Genomic DNA, 18,535 nt, shown 5'->3' on the forward strand with positions numbered 1-18,535 from the left:
TCTCTGTTCACCTAGAATTGGCTATGCATACTGTGGTGGACCTTCCGCCTGTTCTTGCTGAGCATTCCCATCACCGCCCTCCACCTCCACAGGTCGTTCACTCGGTCTCATAGCCCTTCTCATTCTAGTACTCTCCAGCCTGACTCTCAACTCCGCTTTCGCCTGCTCCGAAACCCCCTCCGCCTCCATGGCGGAGTTGATCTCAGCCTCTTCCTGATCCAGCAGTCTCCATCGAATCACCTCTTCTTCCCAGAAAAACAGCATCCCAATCGTCTTTCGCTGACCAGCGACACTGATGAAGGACAGCTGGTGCGCAAACTTGGGCGTGACGCGCGTAGTATCGATGCCGAGCGGATTAGTTGGGTCGAGAATCCCGTTTTTGACTAGTGCTTTGTGGATGCGGGCGGAGATTTTGTCCGAGGCTGTTACACAGGACCTGTATTAGGACCAGGATGAAAATGATGAGAGACTCAGAGAGATCTCGGAAGAGGGAAGAGAGAATGATTGAAATTCAACGCACTCGTAATGCCGGCTTTCAATGCACTACCGGCATCCAATGTCATGGGTGACCTTTCACCTGTTTGGGCGCCTGAGATCTGGTATGTCCAGAGGATGTCCTTCTCGGTGGGTGTCAGGTCGGCATCACGACTGGGATTGTCGTTGGCGAAATTAGGGATGGCGTTGGTGATGAGACGATTCCAAGAGAATCCGGTTCCTCCAGAGGCTTTGCGGAACATTCTGGATAAAAGTATTGATGAATATGTAGGAAGGACCTTCGTTGATGGCAATGTCCCGCTCAAGACAAGACGAGCTCTCTTTACATGAAGGCGGTAAGTAGTATGAGAGACGGTTGGAGAAGTCGAACTGGTTTTGTCCCCTAGGCTGGAGCCGTGAAGTTAGTCCATTCGTGTTCTCTTTCAAGGGTGTTCTAAACGGGTAACCAATTAAATATGGTTTGTGTTGCTTCCATCGGTGCTCTATGGATTCGTTAGCGACGAGGTAGAGGTCTCCGACATAGGAAATATGCAACACAGCCCCCTTCGTGCACCTGCACCCGCACCTACACAGCCCCCTTTCGCCGTGGAGAGATGTTCCAAACGTTGACTGGTGCCATTGATACTTTGGAATGGCTAAACAAGCTTCGGAGGCCTCGAACGACCTTCCGGGTTTTTGGCCAGGCTTGGGCTCCTGCCCTGGGCGTTCATTATATAGCTTCAAGGACATTGTGCTCCATCATGAATTAGGCGCTGTATACTGCTCAATAGATGGGTAGACACGTAATTACTCGGTTGTGGAAGGCTGAACGTATGATGACACTGATATTTTGTGTCAAGTCAAGCCTCCTTAAGCTTTTTTAAGGAATCTGGTTTGTGTCGTGGCCAATAAGGTATGCACCGAGGTACTCTTTCGACGCTTTCCAGGAAGGGAACTCGGCTTGTCTTTGTCCTATTGAAGAAAACAACGTTGTCTCTGTTGTAAGTTCTCTGTATCTGTACATGCCAATCTGCCAGTAAGCCCTTTCCTATCGTTCGTAGATGGTTTTGGATTTTTTTATTTTTGGAGGGGTTGCCGTCAGTCCCAGATCGCATATGCTCCCCTCAACTTGCGCACAATGACTTTTCTATTCTATCTGAAAATATTCTTGATGCTCGGAGGTTGGACGAGCAGCAACTTGACGCGAGAGTTTCAGGTTTTCTCTGTACTACGGTACAGACCACACGTGCCTCCACAAAATGGCTTGCTCCGATTGGTTGCAAAATTGATCCACTTCAATGCGTTTCCCTCCCCCCCTACTTTTTGTGATGCCAATACCATATTTACCACCTCCATGACTCCACCGCGACGAGGTCTCTAGCATCATTAAGGGCCTTTATCGAATAGTCCCAGACTGGGATTCAATGTGCTCAAGCCAAGACAATGTCTCAGCTCTTGAAAACCTAGAAAACTGGTGGCACTGTACGAAATCACACATCGAGGCGCTATCTATGACGGCCCCCCCGGCGCACCCAATCAGATCTCTTTTGAAGCCAATAGTATTATAACTCCGATGGAAAACTCCAAAGAAATCACCGAGGATGATAGAGGCGATCATGGGGCTGCCAACCAAGACACCGCACTGAGCCGCAACTAGCCGATACCTTGTCCGTGTTCCTGCTGCTGATGGGACGAGAAACTGTTCCCAGCATAACAAGGAGACCAGGAGGCCGAGGCAGCCACCCTTGCTATCAGAAAGAGGCTGGCCTCGCCGGAGTGAGATGACTCTCCCCGAACAACCGAATTGATTGGTCATCCCTAGCAATCCGAACCCGGAAGTAAATGGCCCTGCAAAGGATCCTCATTATGGCGGTTCTGCAGTTGGCGCATGAGTTGTCAAGCAAATTTAGGACAAAAGATACTATCTACGTTGAAAAAACTTCAGCGTCCAACACTCTCTGCTCAGAATTGTCCTTTACAGCCTGGACGATCGTACTTCATTCACCAGCATAACCTTCGAAGAGGACTATTTTGTTCGCGATGGCGCTCGGACGGCTTGCGAGTGCAAGGTCAACGGTAGCTCTACTGTTCAGAGCATTCCCAATCCTATCCCGTCGATTTTATAGTATCGACACTTCCACCATTCCCGCAGTCAGTCAAGACTCAACCCTGCCCTCATCATATATAATCTTTCAAGGAGCCATTACGATCGTTCACTGACTCTTCAAGGGAGAGTGAAGATGAAACCTTCCAAATTCCTCTGCGTTGCCAGAGCTTTGACACATATCAAGTGGATGCTCCTCAAGTCCTTGAAACCACGAAGAAAGAGTTGAAGGCTCTATCTATACACTAGTCTGTGGAGGATAAGGTATTGTTCATAACCATCACCAATATCGCAAACCTTTCGCTCACAATTGGGACAAGACACCTTGAGATGGCAATCGACCGGCTGTACAAACAAAGGAAAATCCGGGGTTTCTGCCACTTGTCCATTGGCCAAGAAGCAGTGGCGGTGGGAATCGAGCATGCGATAACGAGAGACGACAAGTTGATAACGGCGTATCGATGCCACGGCAATGTTCTGATGCGCGGTGCTTCGGCCAAGGAAGTTCTGGGGGAAGTCCTCGGTCGACGAGGAAGCGTGGCTCGCGGTTCAGTCCACATGTACTACAAGAATTTCTTTGGCGGCAATGGAATTGTGGGGGCTCAGGTACCGGTTGGTGCAGGAATCGCCTTGGCTCAACAGTACAGTGACACCGGAAATGTGACCATCAGCCTTTACGGAGACGGGGCCGCGAACCAGGGGCAGGTGTTTGAAGCTTTCAACATGGCGCAATTGTGGAAGTTGCCGGTGATATTTGCTTGTGAAAGTGAGTAACGAACCCCCGAATCCCCTTTACCATGATCCTCCCTTATCTTTGTTGATATACTCACCAGTCACACTCTTCAGACAACAAATTCGCAATGGGCACCTCCGCAGAACGAGGTTCTGCATCAGTGGAATATTTCAAACGCGGCCAATTCATACCGGGCTTGCGAATCGACGCCATGGACATCCTTGCTGTGCTCGCTGCCGTGAAGTACGGCAAGGAGTACGTCATGTCTCAAGGCCCATTGGTATACGAATTTGTCACATATCGATATTTTGGACACTCCGTGTCTGACCCGGGCACCACATACCGCACTCGAGATGACGTACAAGTCGTCCGAGAGGCTCAAGATCCAATCACCAAGTTCCATGAGAGGCTTGTTGAATGGGGGGTGGCGGATGCCCAAGAGTTGAAGCAGATCGAAAAGAATGAAAAGGCGAGCATCGAGCGGGAAATCGACGAGGCTGAGCAGATGCCTCACCCGGAAGTGGCGGCGCAGATTCTGTTTGAGGATAGCTATGTTCCTGGCAGTGAGCCATTGTACGTGAGAGGGAGAACTCCAGATGAGAATTTCTACTTCCATTAAGCCAGACGCTATTATTGGCGAGAAGGTGAAGTGGGAGGGACAGCCTATCTTCGTACGGAATATGTCGGACAGAAATTGTGGTTGTTCAGGGTCTCTGGTCTCACCCCCTTTACCAGCTCCACCTCGACCACCGGCCAATTCATCGTTTTCATATAGAAAAGGTGCCGCCTTGTGCACTAACCTGGAATCATATTGTCGTTGGTCTTCTAAAGTGGAAAGCAGATGGACCCTCCTCCTGGTTAAAATCTATACGGCTGGAGTGCAGGATTGCGCCCTGCAATGAACTCTCTACTTCATTCCTCATTCAGTCATTCAAAGGGTCGACATCTCGACATTTTCGAGCGCTACATGCTAGCCTCCTCTCCAGCTTCCCGGATGTATGCGTTACTGACATCGACACCTTCCTCACCGATTCCCTATGTGATGCCTCTCCGCGTCTTTCGCCCTTTTTGTTGTCCTCATTGAACGATCCACCCGCGCCGTCGTTATCGCATGGTGAACAGCACTTGTCTCATCGTTCTCTCTGAAGAGGTGCCAAACAACAAATTTAAGCATCGCTCCGTCAAGCACACAGCTACTGGCCCAGTCACAACGACTGTACATCGAAGCCCAATGCAAGAAGGTTGAAGACCCAGCCTGATCTCTGAAGAGTAGATTGTTCCAATCCTAACAGTCGCCCCGATCCCGTCGTGAATTGTCCGAGATCCGGCACGGAACATGTCTGCATCTTCCTTTTCTCTTCAGGCAGAGATCCACTTCCTTCCATCCCCATCGTTCCCTTGTACCATGTTTCTCTAATATGTCAGCTACCTTTCTCATGTCTCCGGCTTTGAGGAAGCTTCCCACTGCTTGCCAGATTCCTGGAGCACGGGCGTTCTACGAAACCGAGAGCACGACGTCCCTTTGCTTTTGATCAAGTGCGTTCCAACATTCGACTCCAAGTTTCCCGGCCAGGTAGTCGGACGTCCCAGTTATCAAGATAATGTAGCAGCTCTTGAGCTTGTTCTCTTGTGATTGGCAGCTGTATATCTTTGGCTTTGCCCGGCCACGCATTCACCTGAAAGCCGTGGCCAACACTTTGAGCCTTCTTATCGTCTATGTAAGGTTTTCTCTTTGAAGGCTCCTGTTACTTTAGTGCGCTCGCAATGAGCTCGTGATATGACCTTAGGTGTCTGTTGCGAGGGCCATGATTGCTTGTCGAAAGAGTGTTGGGGATGAAACGGGTGAGCCGAGTGACGAAGACAAAAATATGCCGGTCTTAGTAAGACTGATGCAGTACTTTGTATGAGCGTATGGAAGGCTCTGTATTTCACATGGGTTCGTATAACCACTCCTGCTTTACCTTTCATGCTTCTGGAATAAGAGGCAAGCAAAAATTGTCTTAAGCATGCAAGGTGTTGCATTCCTCATTCGGTCGCTTAGACTGTGTCACCCACCATACACAAAATCCAAGCAATTCCGGGGCTGTGAACCTCAACCGTAATGAGGAGACCTCATAATCAAAGGCGTCGAATCTAAGATCTGTTGGGCGCAAATACTGTGGCCGCCTCCAACGTGCACTGTATGGGTCCTTCCCGATCCTGAAAGCCTTTGAACACAAAAATTGCTCTCATTGACGCTGCCAAGTCCCTCTTCGACAAAGATATATAAACAGTTCCTAGACCCTGTGAGTCGTGATGCCGCTGGCAGTCCCATTGTCTTTATAGTCCAACAGCACTCTGAACATCATCCTTGCCTCTGCAACGGCTAGGCCAAGGGAGTCAATTGTCGTTGGGGAGAGATGCGAAATGGCCATGCCCATCATCATCCACTTATACTTTGATTACAATCTGACACCGGACAAGTTCATGGGGGATGACACAATGAGTGAATCAAGGGCCTCTATCTATTCGATCCGTACGGTACCTATGTACCTTCCTTCGATCCCTTAAAGAGACTGCCGAGCGCATAGAACGAGCAGGCAAAGAAGCGGTAGAATTCTCACCCATATTTCAGCGGCGGCAAGGAGATGCCAATATCGCCGAAGGTGTGCAAACCCTATTACAAAATAGACCCGACAAATGGAAATATGCCGGACAAGGGAGAACAAGAGAAGCCAGTCAGAAACAGTGACTTGGACTAATATGTACAGAATGAAACCTGACTCCAAACCAGACATCGCGTCATAGTTACCCAACTAGTTTGATCGAAAACTGACTGCCCCCTTCGTTTGGTCATTTCGCGGGACCTTGTGACTGGCCCTTTTTGCGGTCAATTTGGACTTTGCCATTCAGGCCTCCGTGACGCCATCAACCATCTCAACGTTTAGAGAACGTTCAAGTTGTTGCATTGGAGGTTGAGGAGTCCGCCCTGATAGCTACAGTCAGGTGTGTTCTGGAATTGGCTTGAAATCGGAATTTTATTCATACCTCCTGGTCTCCAGTGCAGCACGCCGCGACGTTATTACCGCAGGCTTTGTTGATCGGAATGCCGACAACGGCAAGAGGAGTGCAAGATCCTCCGAGGACGCCATCGAGAACATTCCCAGCAATTCCAACGAGACCTTCTGCAGAGCCATTATTCGTGGTTGAGGTCTTGGTGTTGCAGCAGGATATAACTTGGTCGTTGCCACAACTGACTTCGGCGGGAGCGCTCATGACATAGCTGCCGCCTTTAGGCTCCATTGGACTGGCTTGAGTTAGGAAGGCACAGGCAGCGGCGCTGAGAGCGATGACGTTGAAGGTGTGCATGTCTGCGATTGGTTATCGTTGATCTTGCTCGTGAGGAACGAAAAGGTAGAAATTCGCAAAGCGATGAGACTTCGGAAGAAACGTTAGTTGTTTTCTGAATGATGAAATTCCGATACAAAGTTGGACGATAGGGCTACAGTTCGCCCTCGATTTATACCATTCGAAAACTGAGATGTCCTATTCAGGAGGTCGCATGGCTTTTGTTGTTCATCTGTCATGTTGAAATTGAGAACATCGAACAGGAGGCTGATCTACAATGTGACATCCTCTAATTTGGAACGAGGGAAACACGATCGTCAGGAGATATGTCTATCTCGAGCCCTTGTTTAGCTCACAATGTCAGTTTCGTGACTTGGTCATAGAACATGGCACTTGCGATGTGTTTACAGAGGTGGGTTTTAGGGCTGGGGGGGGGGACGGATGTTACCGGCAGATCATCTGAGACAACAGCACCCCTGACAGATTTCAGTATTCAATGACAACCGCCGCTTGGCAGGCCTCATGTCAGATATGTGACCCGGCAAGGCGATGATCTTCAAAGTCGAACACGTCCTCCATGACGAAAATTCCAAGTACCAAGACGCCTTGCTCATGCAACGTGCCGGGCGTAACGAATTTCTCCATCAAGAGGATGATAATACTTTCCAGCTGTGAACTCAGTCTAATACTTAACGCCCAAAATTCGTAACAATTTATCGGCGGGGGCTGAACGGCAAACTACCCATGAACCGGAAGTCGGTCCTCCTTGTTAGCGGTGCCGGCGGAGCGGCCCTGCAAGAGGCTGTCAAGCACAAGTTCTGAAGACGCCTGCCAGACGGTTAGCTCGACTTCCCATAACTGATCGTTCAGTTCGTCGCCAAATTGTACATGACACCTGTAAATCCGTACACTCGGCCCCAGGCGCATTCCCATAGCGATATATATCAACTAGGACGTTAAATATAGAGAGAGAGAGAGAAAGAGAGAACATCTCTGGAATGAATCAGAGATCGAGGAGCTCTGATACAGCAGAGTGGACAAAGTCGACATCGCCAAGAAATAGTGACATCTGTTAGATCATAACCCCGAAGGTTCCGTGGGGATGAAAGATGGCAGATTTTGCAAGCCCTTGACCCATCCCATACGAGCCAATTCGCGTCGCCAATCTTGGTAGAGACGACAAAGGGTCAAGGGAAAGAAGCAACTGGGTAACAATACTGAGTCTCCCATGAGATATCAAAGGGGACGTCAGTATCCAAAGATGAGATCTTTGACATCAGGTGCTGGCAATTGGTTTTGTCAGGCAACATCTGGCTCGGGCGGGTAAGGAGGGAACAAATAGAGGAGGATGTCAGATCTGGAGCAAAACGGAGCCGTCTCGAGGCTGAGGGCCCAAAGATCGGAAGCCCTTCTACGACAAGCCGAAAATGCTTGTTCTGCTCTTCCTTGCCGACCCCAGAGGAGATGATATGCGTAGATCTGCACGTCAGCCGAGTTAAATGTGCTTTGGCGTATCCACAAGCAAGAAACCCCGGAAGGTCGACACTGCGTTTTGCAACCTGTCATCACACGCTCTCATGGTCTGAGGTAACTGGTACATGCCTCATGAACTAGGCAGCAGTGTTGCTATCGACATAGGATTAGGCCAAATTCGCGCGTGCATTGCATACCCTCTTGCACGTGAAGTCGACTGCTAAGGCTCGTCACCAGCAGGCGGGGACTCGTATAGAATCTCTTGAATATTTCGCAGAGGTGGAATTAGAGGGAAATCTCTCACTGCAAGACCTGATCATCTTAGAGGCTCATCTGCTTTCATGAGAATGCAGATTGTCTTCGCTTGACAGGTTATTTGACACATGACTTTTGACCTGAATCCCAGCGTGCGCCACAGCTCGAGTCTGTTAGCTGCCAATGAGATCAGGAGACTGGAGGAATGGGATCTGCAGCTGCAGGAGGATTTATTGGTTTAGTCTAGCGTGGCAACCAAATTCCAGAAGCGGGCATCAAATGGGGACTATATTATTGTTGTCAATGTATCAAATTCAGTGCCCTAGGGGCCGCCGCAGAGAGCACCTTGTTGTGAGATTATATACAGTCCCACCAGCTTTCTACGCTTTCAGGAGCTAAGACATTGTCTTAGCATAAGCACATTGAATCCCAGTCTGGGCCATTCGATAGAAACCCTTAGCTATGCAGGAGTCATGGAGGTGGTAAATATGGTGTTGTGTCATCATGAAAAGGGGTAGATGCATGGAGAAGTGGATCAATTTGCAACCAATCGGAGCAAGCCATTTTTGGAGGCACGTGAGCTGTACTGTGATACAGAGAAATGCCAACACTTTTAGCACTCGTGTCCTGCCCACTTTTCCCACAGCCTTCTCCCCCTTTCACTTGCTGCTCTCACCAAACTGATGTTGATGCTTAATCCTTTCCTGGGATCCGAAAGGGTTGTCTCTGTCTTTGGAGTCTCGTATCAGTATCAATCTAATTCCGACGCTACGAATGTCGTTTGCATTTGGCTTCGGCGGAGACGACATTGAAGCTGAAGATGAAGAAGAGGTTCAAGGACAAGACCCTGGGCATCTCTCGAGGGAAATGTCAAAATATACTATCTCAGATCCCGATCCGGAGAGACCTCCTATCGCTGTCGTCGAGCCGAAGAGACATTCTTTAGAAGACTTGGTACGTGCCTGAATTCCCGGCTTTCTTCTATTGCTAGTAAAGAAGGTGCAAGCTATCTCACTAGAGTAATACTGGATGTCGAATATACTCTCCATTCTCCCTATCGTTTTCTTTTCCACCACCGATTGCATTGAGCCAGCGCTTTCATCTAACAAGAATTTCCCCCAGTTAGCCACGCTCCCGTCCCAAATCTCATACAACACCCTATCCATCTCATGCCCTTTGTCCGCGCAAACGCCACACGTCAATCCGGGAGCAAGTCCACCATCAAATTACAAGACTGGTCTCAGTACCATCACCCAAAACGCTAATGAGACTATCCACATCCCACGCCGCTTATTATTCGACATCCGCGCCCAGCTCATGGCGGAAACAGACCCTGAACATGACCCCGAAGGCTCAAGTCACGGTCACGATCAATTCTCCACACTTCTCTCTGGCCTCGAAAACGGCGATTTGACTGCTGGCTTTTACGAAGGCGGCTTCAAAACGTGGGAATGCGCACTTGATCTCGCTTCCCTCCTCGTCGTTCCCATCCAAGATCTAGGTATTTGTGACAACTGTGACTGGGAAATCGTCGAGCTGGGCGCAGGAAGTGCTGTGCCGAGCTTGACGCTTTTACAAGCCTTTCTCATTGCCACTACCACAGCAAAGTGGAGACAGGCAGGACATGGAGATGGAAATGATGAGCATGGTAACCTGAATCTCACACTATGCGACTACAACGAAGACGTGTTACGATTATGCACCGCTCCGAATGTATTGTTGAATTATTTGAAGTTCATGAAGTATATGCGCGGTACTAAGCGCGAACACAGAGACACAGAACACAATAAACATGACAAGCGCGCTGTCGAAGGCAAAGACGACGACGACGACGACGACGACGAGCAGCAAGAAGATGAAGGAGAGATTGAAGGAGAACTTGAAGGAGAAGGAGATCTTGACTTCGACGACATGCCCGAGACGCTCCTCGAAGACATGACAGAGGACATGCGTGCTCGCAATATCTCCATAGATTTCATCTCTGGAGGCTGGGGCGAGGCGTTCGTCCAGCTCATCCCACAACTACCACCAACGTTGATGGCCACAGAGAACCAAAAACCTACGAACCTCTTAATCCTCGCCTCGGAAACCATATACTCGCCATCATCCACCGGAATCTTCGCTGAGACGTTGGTCAGCTTGCTCAAAAAACATCCCAATGTCCAAGGAAATAGTGCCAGGGCATGGGTCGCCGCGAAGAAAGTCTACTTCGGCGTCGGGGGCGGAGTAGATGAATTTGTCAAGGAGATTGAGAGGCGTGGTGCGAGGAGTAGAATTTTAATGGAGACCAGGGATACGGGTGTGGGGAGGGTGGTTTTGGATGTCACGGTCTAATACTATAAACTGATGAGCACCGGGATCAAGCTGGACGACTATCGTCTAATCGATGGACTTGTCAGTAGCAACCCATTGGTCTGCTGCACAAACATTGAAATGCGACATGAGAACGATCGAATGACGACTGCCTAGAATAATTTTTTTTATCCCATTCACCACAATTCTATTGATCGATCTTCTGGCCACAAGGCGCCTTCATGCTCCATGTCCAAGATGTCAGGATGCCAGAATGCCATTGTCATTTCAGTCTGGTAGAACCTTCATGGCATGCATGCATGCATGCATGCAAGTAGGACCAATGCTTGTGCTTGTTGCTTTGAGAGTAAAATACATACGTACACATTCAAAGAAAGAAGACGACGAGAAGTAAAACCCGACACACCCAACACGATATTTCCTCCGGCAAAACAACGCGCTGTGCTTTGCTTACTGTTGACGATTTCGCATGCTCGGAGGCACGTATCGCCCACTTGATCCTGTTATAGCGGAAGGTCGTCTGGGTACCTCGTCACCACTGGCTGGCGCAGGTGATCCAGAACGTTCTTGCGACAAACTGCGTCCCCCATCTCTCATGTGGACGGGAACATATCGGCCACCACTAGCGCCGTTAGCGGGCGAGGACGACGTGTTGCGTGTAGGGAGATCGCGCGAAGGAGGAGCCTCTGGACGAGAGCCACCACCTTCGCGCATATGAGGAGGAACATAGCCACCAGGGCGGCGAGGTTGAGGCGCTGATTCTTGAGCAGATGGAGCTTGTGCTAGGGGCGATGCTTGACCCGCGGCCGCGGCAGCTTCCTTGGCAGCTTGACGTTCACGCCAGCTACCTCCGCCAGATTTGCCGACCAAGTTGAGCCGGGGAGCAGTGCGTCCTTCTTGAGAATTGGTTCGAGCGTCCATTGGAGGGGCCTCTCTTGGTCCGCGAGAGAAGGAGGGTGGTTCGGCAGCTGGGGCTTTTCGGGCAGCTCTTCTTGCGGCGGCCTCCTCTTCTCGTTGCATTTGTTTCCGTGCAGCTTCTTCACGTTCGGCACGGTCTGCCTCAGCCTTAGCTCTTCTATCTGCCGCGAGTCTCCTCTTTTCCGCTTCCGCCCTGGCTTTCTCTTCTTCTTCACGCTGTCGCCGCTCTTCCTCATCACGGATGCGTCGTTCCTCGGCTTCGTGGGCCTGGCGTTGCCGAATCTTCTCTTCATGATACGCCTTGATACGCTTCCGCTTCTCTTCTTCAAACTCCCGCTCCGCTCGCTTGCGGAGTCTTTCAAAGTCTGCAGCACGACGTTCTGTGATTTGACCTTTGAATGAGTCATAGTACTTGACAAGTCTGCTAAGACGATGCTTCAGAGCCAGGCCTTCTTTGTGCTTCTCTTGAGCCTCTTTCAGAGTGTCTTGCTTCGTTTGCCCATAGATCTTCAGATCGTGCTCGCGTTGCTTTTCGTAGTCCTCTTTTTCGTATTTCAGTTCTTCTCGACGGAATGCTCGCTCCAGATGATCAATCCGCTTGGCCGTGACGCGGATACGACTGTCCTTTTCATTCTTATCCTTTTCAAGTTGCGTCAATTTCAGCATGCGGATGGCGTTCGAATCCAGTTCGTCGATGTTGACATCTTCAAGATCAATCTTCATGCCGCCCTTGAGTTCTTCCAGCTGCTTCTCCATTTCCTGGCGACGAATGCGGGCCTGTTCGTCCTTGACACGTTTAAGCTCACGCGCTCTGGTTTCATCACGCAGACGCTGAGATTCGGCCTCTGCTTGTTGTTGCGCCCGAATACGGCGGCGCGTTTCTTCTTCTCTCTGTCTCTTCGAGAGTGCCTCAGAAAACGCTTCCTTCTTCTTTTCGATGACGATACGCCTCTCCAGATTTCTCTCATGCTCTTGTTGTGCGCCAGCTTCAGCCCGTGCAAGTGCCGACTCCCTCGCAGCTAGACGGCCTTGATTGTAGGATGGATCAACGTACATGCAGGTAACATGCAACGTCTTGGCCAACCGGGTCAGCTGGGAGCGAGCAATCTCGGCAGGAGTGTTTTGCAGTCGTTGAACGGAACCAGTTTCACTCTCTGCAGATCCTGCTGCGTTGCCCGGGTGAAGGGCTTTCGCCGAAGAGAAGACATCCGAGTCGAATGCCAGGATACCCGAAACATGATCGAGACGAATGGACAAGTCACCCTTCTTACATCCATTCATGATGAATTTTTCAATCATGGCCGGGGTCACCTCAAATGGGGCCGGGAATTGAGCAAGTCGAGTGACAAAGCTCAGTTCAACGGACTCATACACTTGCGACAGTTGTTGGAAGAGGCGGGTGAGAATGACTTGCTGGAGAGGGAGCACGTACTTCTCCATCTCCGCGTCAGCGCCGATTTGAGCCAGAATGGGGGAAATCTTCTTGCAAATCGAGAGCGGGTGGAAGTCAACCTCGAGAATATTGTAAAGATCTCTGATTTCCGGTCGCACTCTCTTCAACAAGCCCTTGCTGAGAGCATCCTTAAAGAGTCCTGCTCTTGTTGGGGCAAAGGGCATGCTAAGGAGGTTGGTAAGACGGTTGTTCTTGTTTTTCCGAGCTTCATCGACGTCAACCAGTGCTCCACGTGAGCGGGAGGTGCTGATAACCGGGATGGCCAGTGCAGAGAGCAGGACAAACGATGCAGCCTTGGTCAGAGTCTCTTCGGTGACGACCGGGTTATCACGCTTGGCAGTCTGACCAGCGGCGACAGCGGCCGCGGATTGACGGAGCAGGTTGTAGTATTTGTTGTACGCAGCAGCATGGAACAAAAAGTTGTCGCTGACAAGGAATATCTTGGTGAGCTTTTCGTAGTAATTTGCCATCATGACATTCTTTGCCGGACGTTTGGACAGCGTCAACAGCATGTGGATGTCTTCCACACTTCGAAAAGCCTCTTGCCAGAGTTCGAGTTCATCGGCCACATTCAATTGACGGAAACGAGTCTCGAGATGGCGTTGCAAGGTATCGGGCTCGTTCAGATTGATCGCATGCATTTGAGAAGAGTACTTGGCGGCATTTTGAACGTGGTTTCGCAGCAGTTCACAAAGACGACGGAACTCGGTCTTCCGGGTGTATTTGAGACAGAAATCAAATGCCTGATGTGCGGTGCTCTGGTACATGACCTCCAAGCGGGCATTGTTCTTCAAAATTTCCAGAACGGTGCGATAAGTCTCCCAGAGAAACTTGAGCCATGGTGTCACAATGGCTCGATCTGTTCGGTCTTTAGATTGTTCACCGGATACGGTGGCCAGGAGGATAGTTTCCGGGGTTTCGGTCGCCTCGAGATCTTCGATGTTGAGGTTGGTAGAGGTCGCCGCAGTCTCAAGCGAGGATTGAACTTCATCAGCTTTTGCCTGCGCTTCTTGAACCTTTTGCTCGGCGAGTTCAATGAATTTTTTCAACACCAGCTAGATAGACCCTGTCAGCATGCATTCCCGTGATCCAATACCGTCATCGGTCTCGAACCTCAATAGTGCCCACGTTCGTGTTTTGCGCAATGTTCTTGTACTGATAAAGACCATCCTTGGCGGATTTGCCTTTTCGCAGGTCGACACACAATTCAACGAAGAGGAGCATGACCGGTTCCAGGGAGGCAATGGGGCTATTCCGGGATCGTTTCGAGGTAACATGTTCGTGAAGAACATTGAGGGCGGCTTGAGTTTGGTCAACGGCAATGAGCTCTTGTGCTCGCTGGGGGGGGGGGGAAAATCGGTCAGTCATCATCTGCAGGCAGACTCGAGGATAGGACGGAATAAGGAAAGTGTCCTTACTCTGAGCACATTCTCAGGCCGGATATGTGGTGGAGGCGGCATCTTGACGGCTGGCGATTAGAGTCAGGGGATGATGGAGATGATCAAGTGAATGATCTCTCGAGACTCTGGTAACAGTCTGTCCTAGAGATGACTATGATGGGTGGTCGCTGAATGCCAGGGTTTGTCGTGAGGTGCAGTGTTCAGTGTGAGGTCAATTTTTGTCAAACAACAGGGCTCCCACAGAAGTCTTGGCCTCGGCGATCCGTTCTCCGTGACCTATTCGCTTATTCATCTCACGTGACTATTTGACGCTAATCCAGAATCGGTCTAGATCGCTAATGGACCCGGAGTAAGAAGAAAGCCTTTGTGTCTCCTTAATCCTGGAGCACAAACTGAATTTCCCCCTGCTAATCAAAACCCTCCAGCAACCAAACAACTCGTCCGTACCGGACAACATCCTGCCCAACTCGCCCTCCATCGCGACAAAACCCTCAAATACCCTCTTGCCATCCAACTTCGAGCCCTCATCGAAGGGAAAGAGGTCATTGAGCGATACCTAGCCCACATCCCCCACCCCGACCCTTCGCCGAATCGGCCGACCCTTAGCTGCCAAAACTTCGGACGACACGCTCCCAACTTTCGCGCAACCTGCTTGCTGGACGATCGCGCTTTCCTCTACGACGGCTACCAATACTATCCTTGCTAAAACATGCCAGCTGTATATGCGGTGCGGGATGGGGGCGATGCCAAGTCCAAAAAACAAAGCATGGCAGACCTCAAACTGCGCCGGCTACAAGAATTGAACTCAAGGCTGAAGGAGGATCTGGAGAGACCTCGTGTCAAAGTGGCGGAAGCATCGATGAGGTAAATCTAATCAAATGCGCGACGTCATGCCACCATCAGTCAGATATGCTAACATTTGAGGCCCAGCCTGATCAACTACTGCAATCAAACACGAGACTACATGGTCCCTTCGGTCTGGGGACAGGTAGACAGGAAAGAAGATCCATACAATCCACAAAGCGGAGGAAGTGACGGGTGCTGTACGGTTATGTAGTCACATCGGATGAGGCTTGAAGAACAAGCTCAGACACCGGAACACGCGCGTGAAAAGGCAAGGAATTGATTCAAAAGCATTTGGCGCAAAGGGGGCGTTTTATGTTTCGAAACCAAATCGCGGCAGCTTTCCATGTAAGAGCCAGCGCAGAAGATAATGTACGTCTGCGCTGCGCTTGTACCAAGTTACGAACCCGGCATTTTCTTCCCGTTCAGACTTCGATAAGAACCTGCAGTCAGGCTAGGGTGGAATGAATTGAAAAAACCTTTGCTTTCCTACGGGTTTTGGTGCTGATACTTTGTAATATTCGTGCGTGTACGACTACATTTCGCTGTTCGTGTCACCATGAGTTTTGATATTCGAACTTCTAGCCTGAAACTTTTTCTGGCCCGATGCTGTGTCCCACCACACCCTGGAACCTGCTCCGGACAACACAGAGCTCTCTGTCCAGTAACACCCAGTCCGATGCATCGATTCTCAGTGCCTCAGTTCATGGGCGCGGTGTAGAAAACTCCGGGACCTCCAACCTCCGACGCGGAAATTCCCCATTCAGAATTATCTTGACGCTGACTTGGGCCTATTGGTACACCACCCGGGAGCAAACGCAAGGGTAACCCTGGATAACCGATGCGCTGAGAGTTAGGCATGGGACTTCGCTTAGGTCCCAACATTGCGAGCTTCCAATAACGGGATAACGGGACTGTTATTCTGGGGAGTTTTAGGTAAAGAATAGCGCAGCCGAACAACATCCATCGGACATTGCTGTACAGTAGAAAAATCGCAGCTTTGACCTTGGACTTGGACGAAAAAGTATTTCAATCAGCAGATCCGTCTTTCCACGTTACGTATGAAGAAGTTGTCAAAGAGCTCCTCGTATCCGTGCCATAAGGAAGCGTGATCTGGGGCGAACATCTCTTTGATCAATTCTCCGAGTGGGCGCAATGGGCTGATGAGCCATCGGAACTATAAGCCGGTGGTTGACTTTCAAACATCACCACCGCCTCTTAGATCAGTAACCTCTCTCCAACAATCACAGAACCCATTTTTCCCTTTCCCCCCGACCTGTACTCCATCCTTGATGTACACGTAAAAGAGAGAACCGTTTTATCCTTTTTCTTGTAACAGGTTCCGTCTGATTGGCGATACTGAGCCTCTCTCAGCCCTGATAGCTCAATCAAAGCTCAAATCCTAGATCAATACATCACATCACACCTTCACAGGAGAAGTTGCGCCCTGTGATCAATCCCATCAAAAAAACCATGACGACCCAAGCGTCTTCGATGGTCCAAATTCCTCGGATTGCCATACAGTTCTGCACACAATGCAAATGGAATTTAAGGGCAGCCTATGTAAGTGCACGATATGAATGTGGGTGGAGGTGAGCTGCAGTCGGCTCAGCCAGCACTCTCCCTTTCGGAGTTCTCTTGTGCTCGTGTTGTGTCCTTTCTCTGAGTCCTCGCGCCTTCTAGTGATTATTAGTACTGGGAGAAGCTAAAAAAAAAAAAGGGAGAGAATAGTCAGCAACTTTGGCTCCAACAAACGGAGCATCTCCTGTCGCTCCTCTCTCTCGTGCATATCTATCTGCTCTTGGTCCCACGGGCTACTCGGCTCGTCGGCCCAAACTCTGACGCTTGAATTTTTGCCAGACTCACAAGGCTCATGGAGTGGCTCTCTGCTGACAAGCCCGAACATAGTACGCTCAAGAGCTCCTTCAAACATTCGGCACCAGTATCGGCGAAATCGCCCTTATTCCTGTGACAGGCGGCATATTCGCCATTACCATGACACACCCTGTGAAGAACATACCGGAGTCATCGCCTCCAAGAGTTGGTTCTGCTGAATCATCCATTGCCGTGCAAGACACGCTATTATGGGATCGAAAAACGAACGGCGGTTTCCCAGAGACGAAAGAATTGAAGAGTAAAGTGCGGAATATCATCGAACCGGATAGGGATTTAGGACATATTGATCGGAGTTTGAAAAAGAACAAGACAGGAGAGCCAAAGGGTGAGGAAGAAACGAATTGGAAAGATGACTCGGCGACCGTGCAGAAGGATGGCGACCGGAACATTCAGCAGTCTAGGCGTGGTGACAGGGAGAGCGGGATACAGAGGAGACCCTGTGAAGACTGCGAATGATCTTGAGAAAACACTCCCATCGAATCAACCCAAAATGCTCAAAGGCACAATGCAATATATTTAAAAGACCCGCGACCACACGATCCCGCTGTACGGATCCAGAAAGATTTCGTTTATCAGTAACACGTTCCTGGGGATCTCCTTGGGGCGGGGCAAAGCCTTGCAGCAGGTACTTTTTCTCCAATGCGACGTTGAGGCTCGGCATAATATTAGAGTGGCTCGGTATCAAATAGACGCGGATAATTCCCAGATCCAGTTGGGCTCTTTTCCCGCCATGAACATCCGCAACCCAGGAGGAGTATTAGATGCGAGCGGACTAGAGACCTGTGTGTCCCCGGACTCAAGGCATGAGGTCTAAGTTTCCTCGTGATGCACTGAAATAGCTCCGGAGCAACTGCAAGATCCTTAGGCATTGGTCGGAGCATCTTCGGCATCGACCAAACCCATTTGCGGGCAATGGGACAAGGCTGTCGGGATCAAACAATAGGTATGGAACTTGGAGAATACCTGCCTCCTTGAGTATAACCCATCTTTTCAAAGCAATCTGTTCCCAAACAACGAGCTACTTTTAAAGCCCGCGAGAGTGGCAGCCTCGGCAATTCCATCGGTATCTCACCAGCGCTTCCTTGACGTAGCACTGGAGGATCCTATTCACACCTGCTCTCATCATGCTCCTGTGAATTCAAAAGTCGGGAACCCACGACCTGCCTCTTCTTACGTATCTACCGAGAACCGGGAGCCTTTTTATTCCTAGGCGGACATCCACCAAAATCTGTTGTGCCGAAGATGGATGGTATCCGTCCCACATCTACGCGACTGTGCCGAGAGAGACTGCAAAGCTTTGGGCCTTTGGCGAGAAAGAATGCGGGACAATGTGTAGAAATTTTCCG

At 50.1% G+C, this 18,535-nt stretch overlaps 6 protein-coding genes across 6 annotated transcripts; 3 read left to right on the top strand and 3 right to left on the bottom strand.

Moving 5' to 3' along the window:
- Window positions 1-21: 21 nt before the first annotated feature.
- Z518_09514 (uncharacterized protein) lies at window positions 22-737 on the bottom strand (the record flags this gene model as incomplete). Its single annotated transcript, XM_013413469.1, has 2 exons — window positions 22-422; window positions 521-737. 2 exons carry the CDS (start codon window positions 735-737, stop codon window positions 22-24), a joined length of 618 nt encoding a protein of 205 aa, XP_013268923.1.
- Window positions 738-2,908: 2,171 nt separating this feature from the next.
- Z518_09515 (uncharacterized protein) lies at window positions 2,909-3,930 on the top strand (the record flags this gene model as incomplete). Its single annotated transcript, XM_013413470.1, has 2 exons — window positions 2,909-3,344; window positions 3,425-3,930. The coding sequence occupies 2 exons, from the start codon at window positions 2,909-2,911 to the stop codon at window positions 3,928-3,930; spliced, it is 942 nt and encodes a 313-aa protein (XP_013268924.1).
- A 2,304-nt stretch (window positions 3,931-6,234) lies between these two features.
- On the bottom strand, window positions 6,235-6,659 carry Z518_09516 (uncharacterized protein; the record flags this gene model as incomplete). The annotated part of the gene is made up of 2 exons (XM_013413471.1): window positions 6,235-6,279; window positions 6,339-6,659. 2 exons carry the CDS (start codon window positions 6,657-6,659, stop codon window positions 6,235-6,237), a joined length of 366 nt encoding a protein of 121 aa, XP_013268925.1.
- A 2,481-nt stretch (window positions 6,660-9,140) lies between these two features.
- On the top strand, window positions 9,141-10,700 carry Z518_09517 (uncharacterized protein; the record flags this gene model as incomplete). The annotated part of the gene is made up of 2 exons (XM_013413472.1): window positions 9,141-9,320; window positions 9,489-10,700. 2 exons carry the CDS (start codon window positions 9,141-9,143, stop codon window positions 10,698-10,700), a joined length of 1,392 nt encoding a protein of 463 aa, XP_013268926.1.
- Window positions 10,701-11,129: 429 nt separating this feature from the next.
- On the bottom strand, window positions 11,130-14,510 carry Z518_09518 (eukaryotic translation initiation factor 3 subunit A; the record flags this gene model as incomplete). The annotated part of the gene is made up of 3 exons (XM_013413473.1): window positions 11,130-14,105; window positions 14,164-14,388; window positions 14,469-14,510. The coding sequence occupies 3 exons, from the start codon at window positions 14,508-14,510 to the stop codon at window positions 11,130-11,132; spliced, it is 3,243 nt and encodes a 1,080-aa protein (XP_013268927.1).
- Window positions 14,511-15,159: 649 nt separating this feature from the next.
- Z518_09519 (guanine nucleotide-binding protein subunit gamma) lies at window positions 15,160-17,645 on the top strand (the record flags this gene model as incomplete). The annotated part of the gene is made up of 3 exons (XM_013413474.1): window positions 15,160-15,314; window positions 15,381-15,438; window positions 17,202-17,645. The coding sequence occupies 3 exons, from the start codon at window positions 15,160-15,162 to the stop codon at window positions 17,643-17,645; spliced, it is 657 nt and encodes a 218-aa protein (XP_013268928.1).
- Between the last annotated feature and the right edge of the window lie 890 nt (window positions 17,646-18,535).

This window comes from Rhinocladiella mackenziei, assembly GCF_000835555.1.
Source record: "Rhinocladiella mackenziei CBS 650.93 unplaced genomic scaffold supercont1.7, whole genome shotgun sequence".
Taxonomy (NCBI): domain Eukaryota; kingdom Fungi; phylum Ascomycota; class Eurotiomycetes; order Chaetothyriales; family Herpotrichiellaceae; genus Rhinocladiella; species Rhinocladiella mackenziei.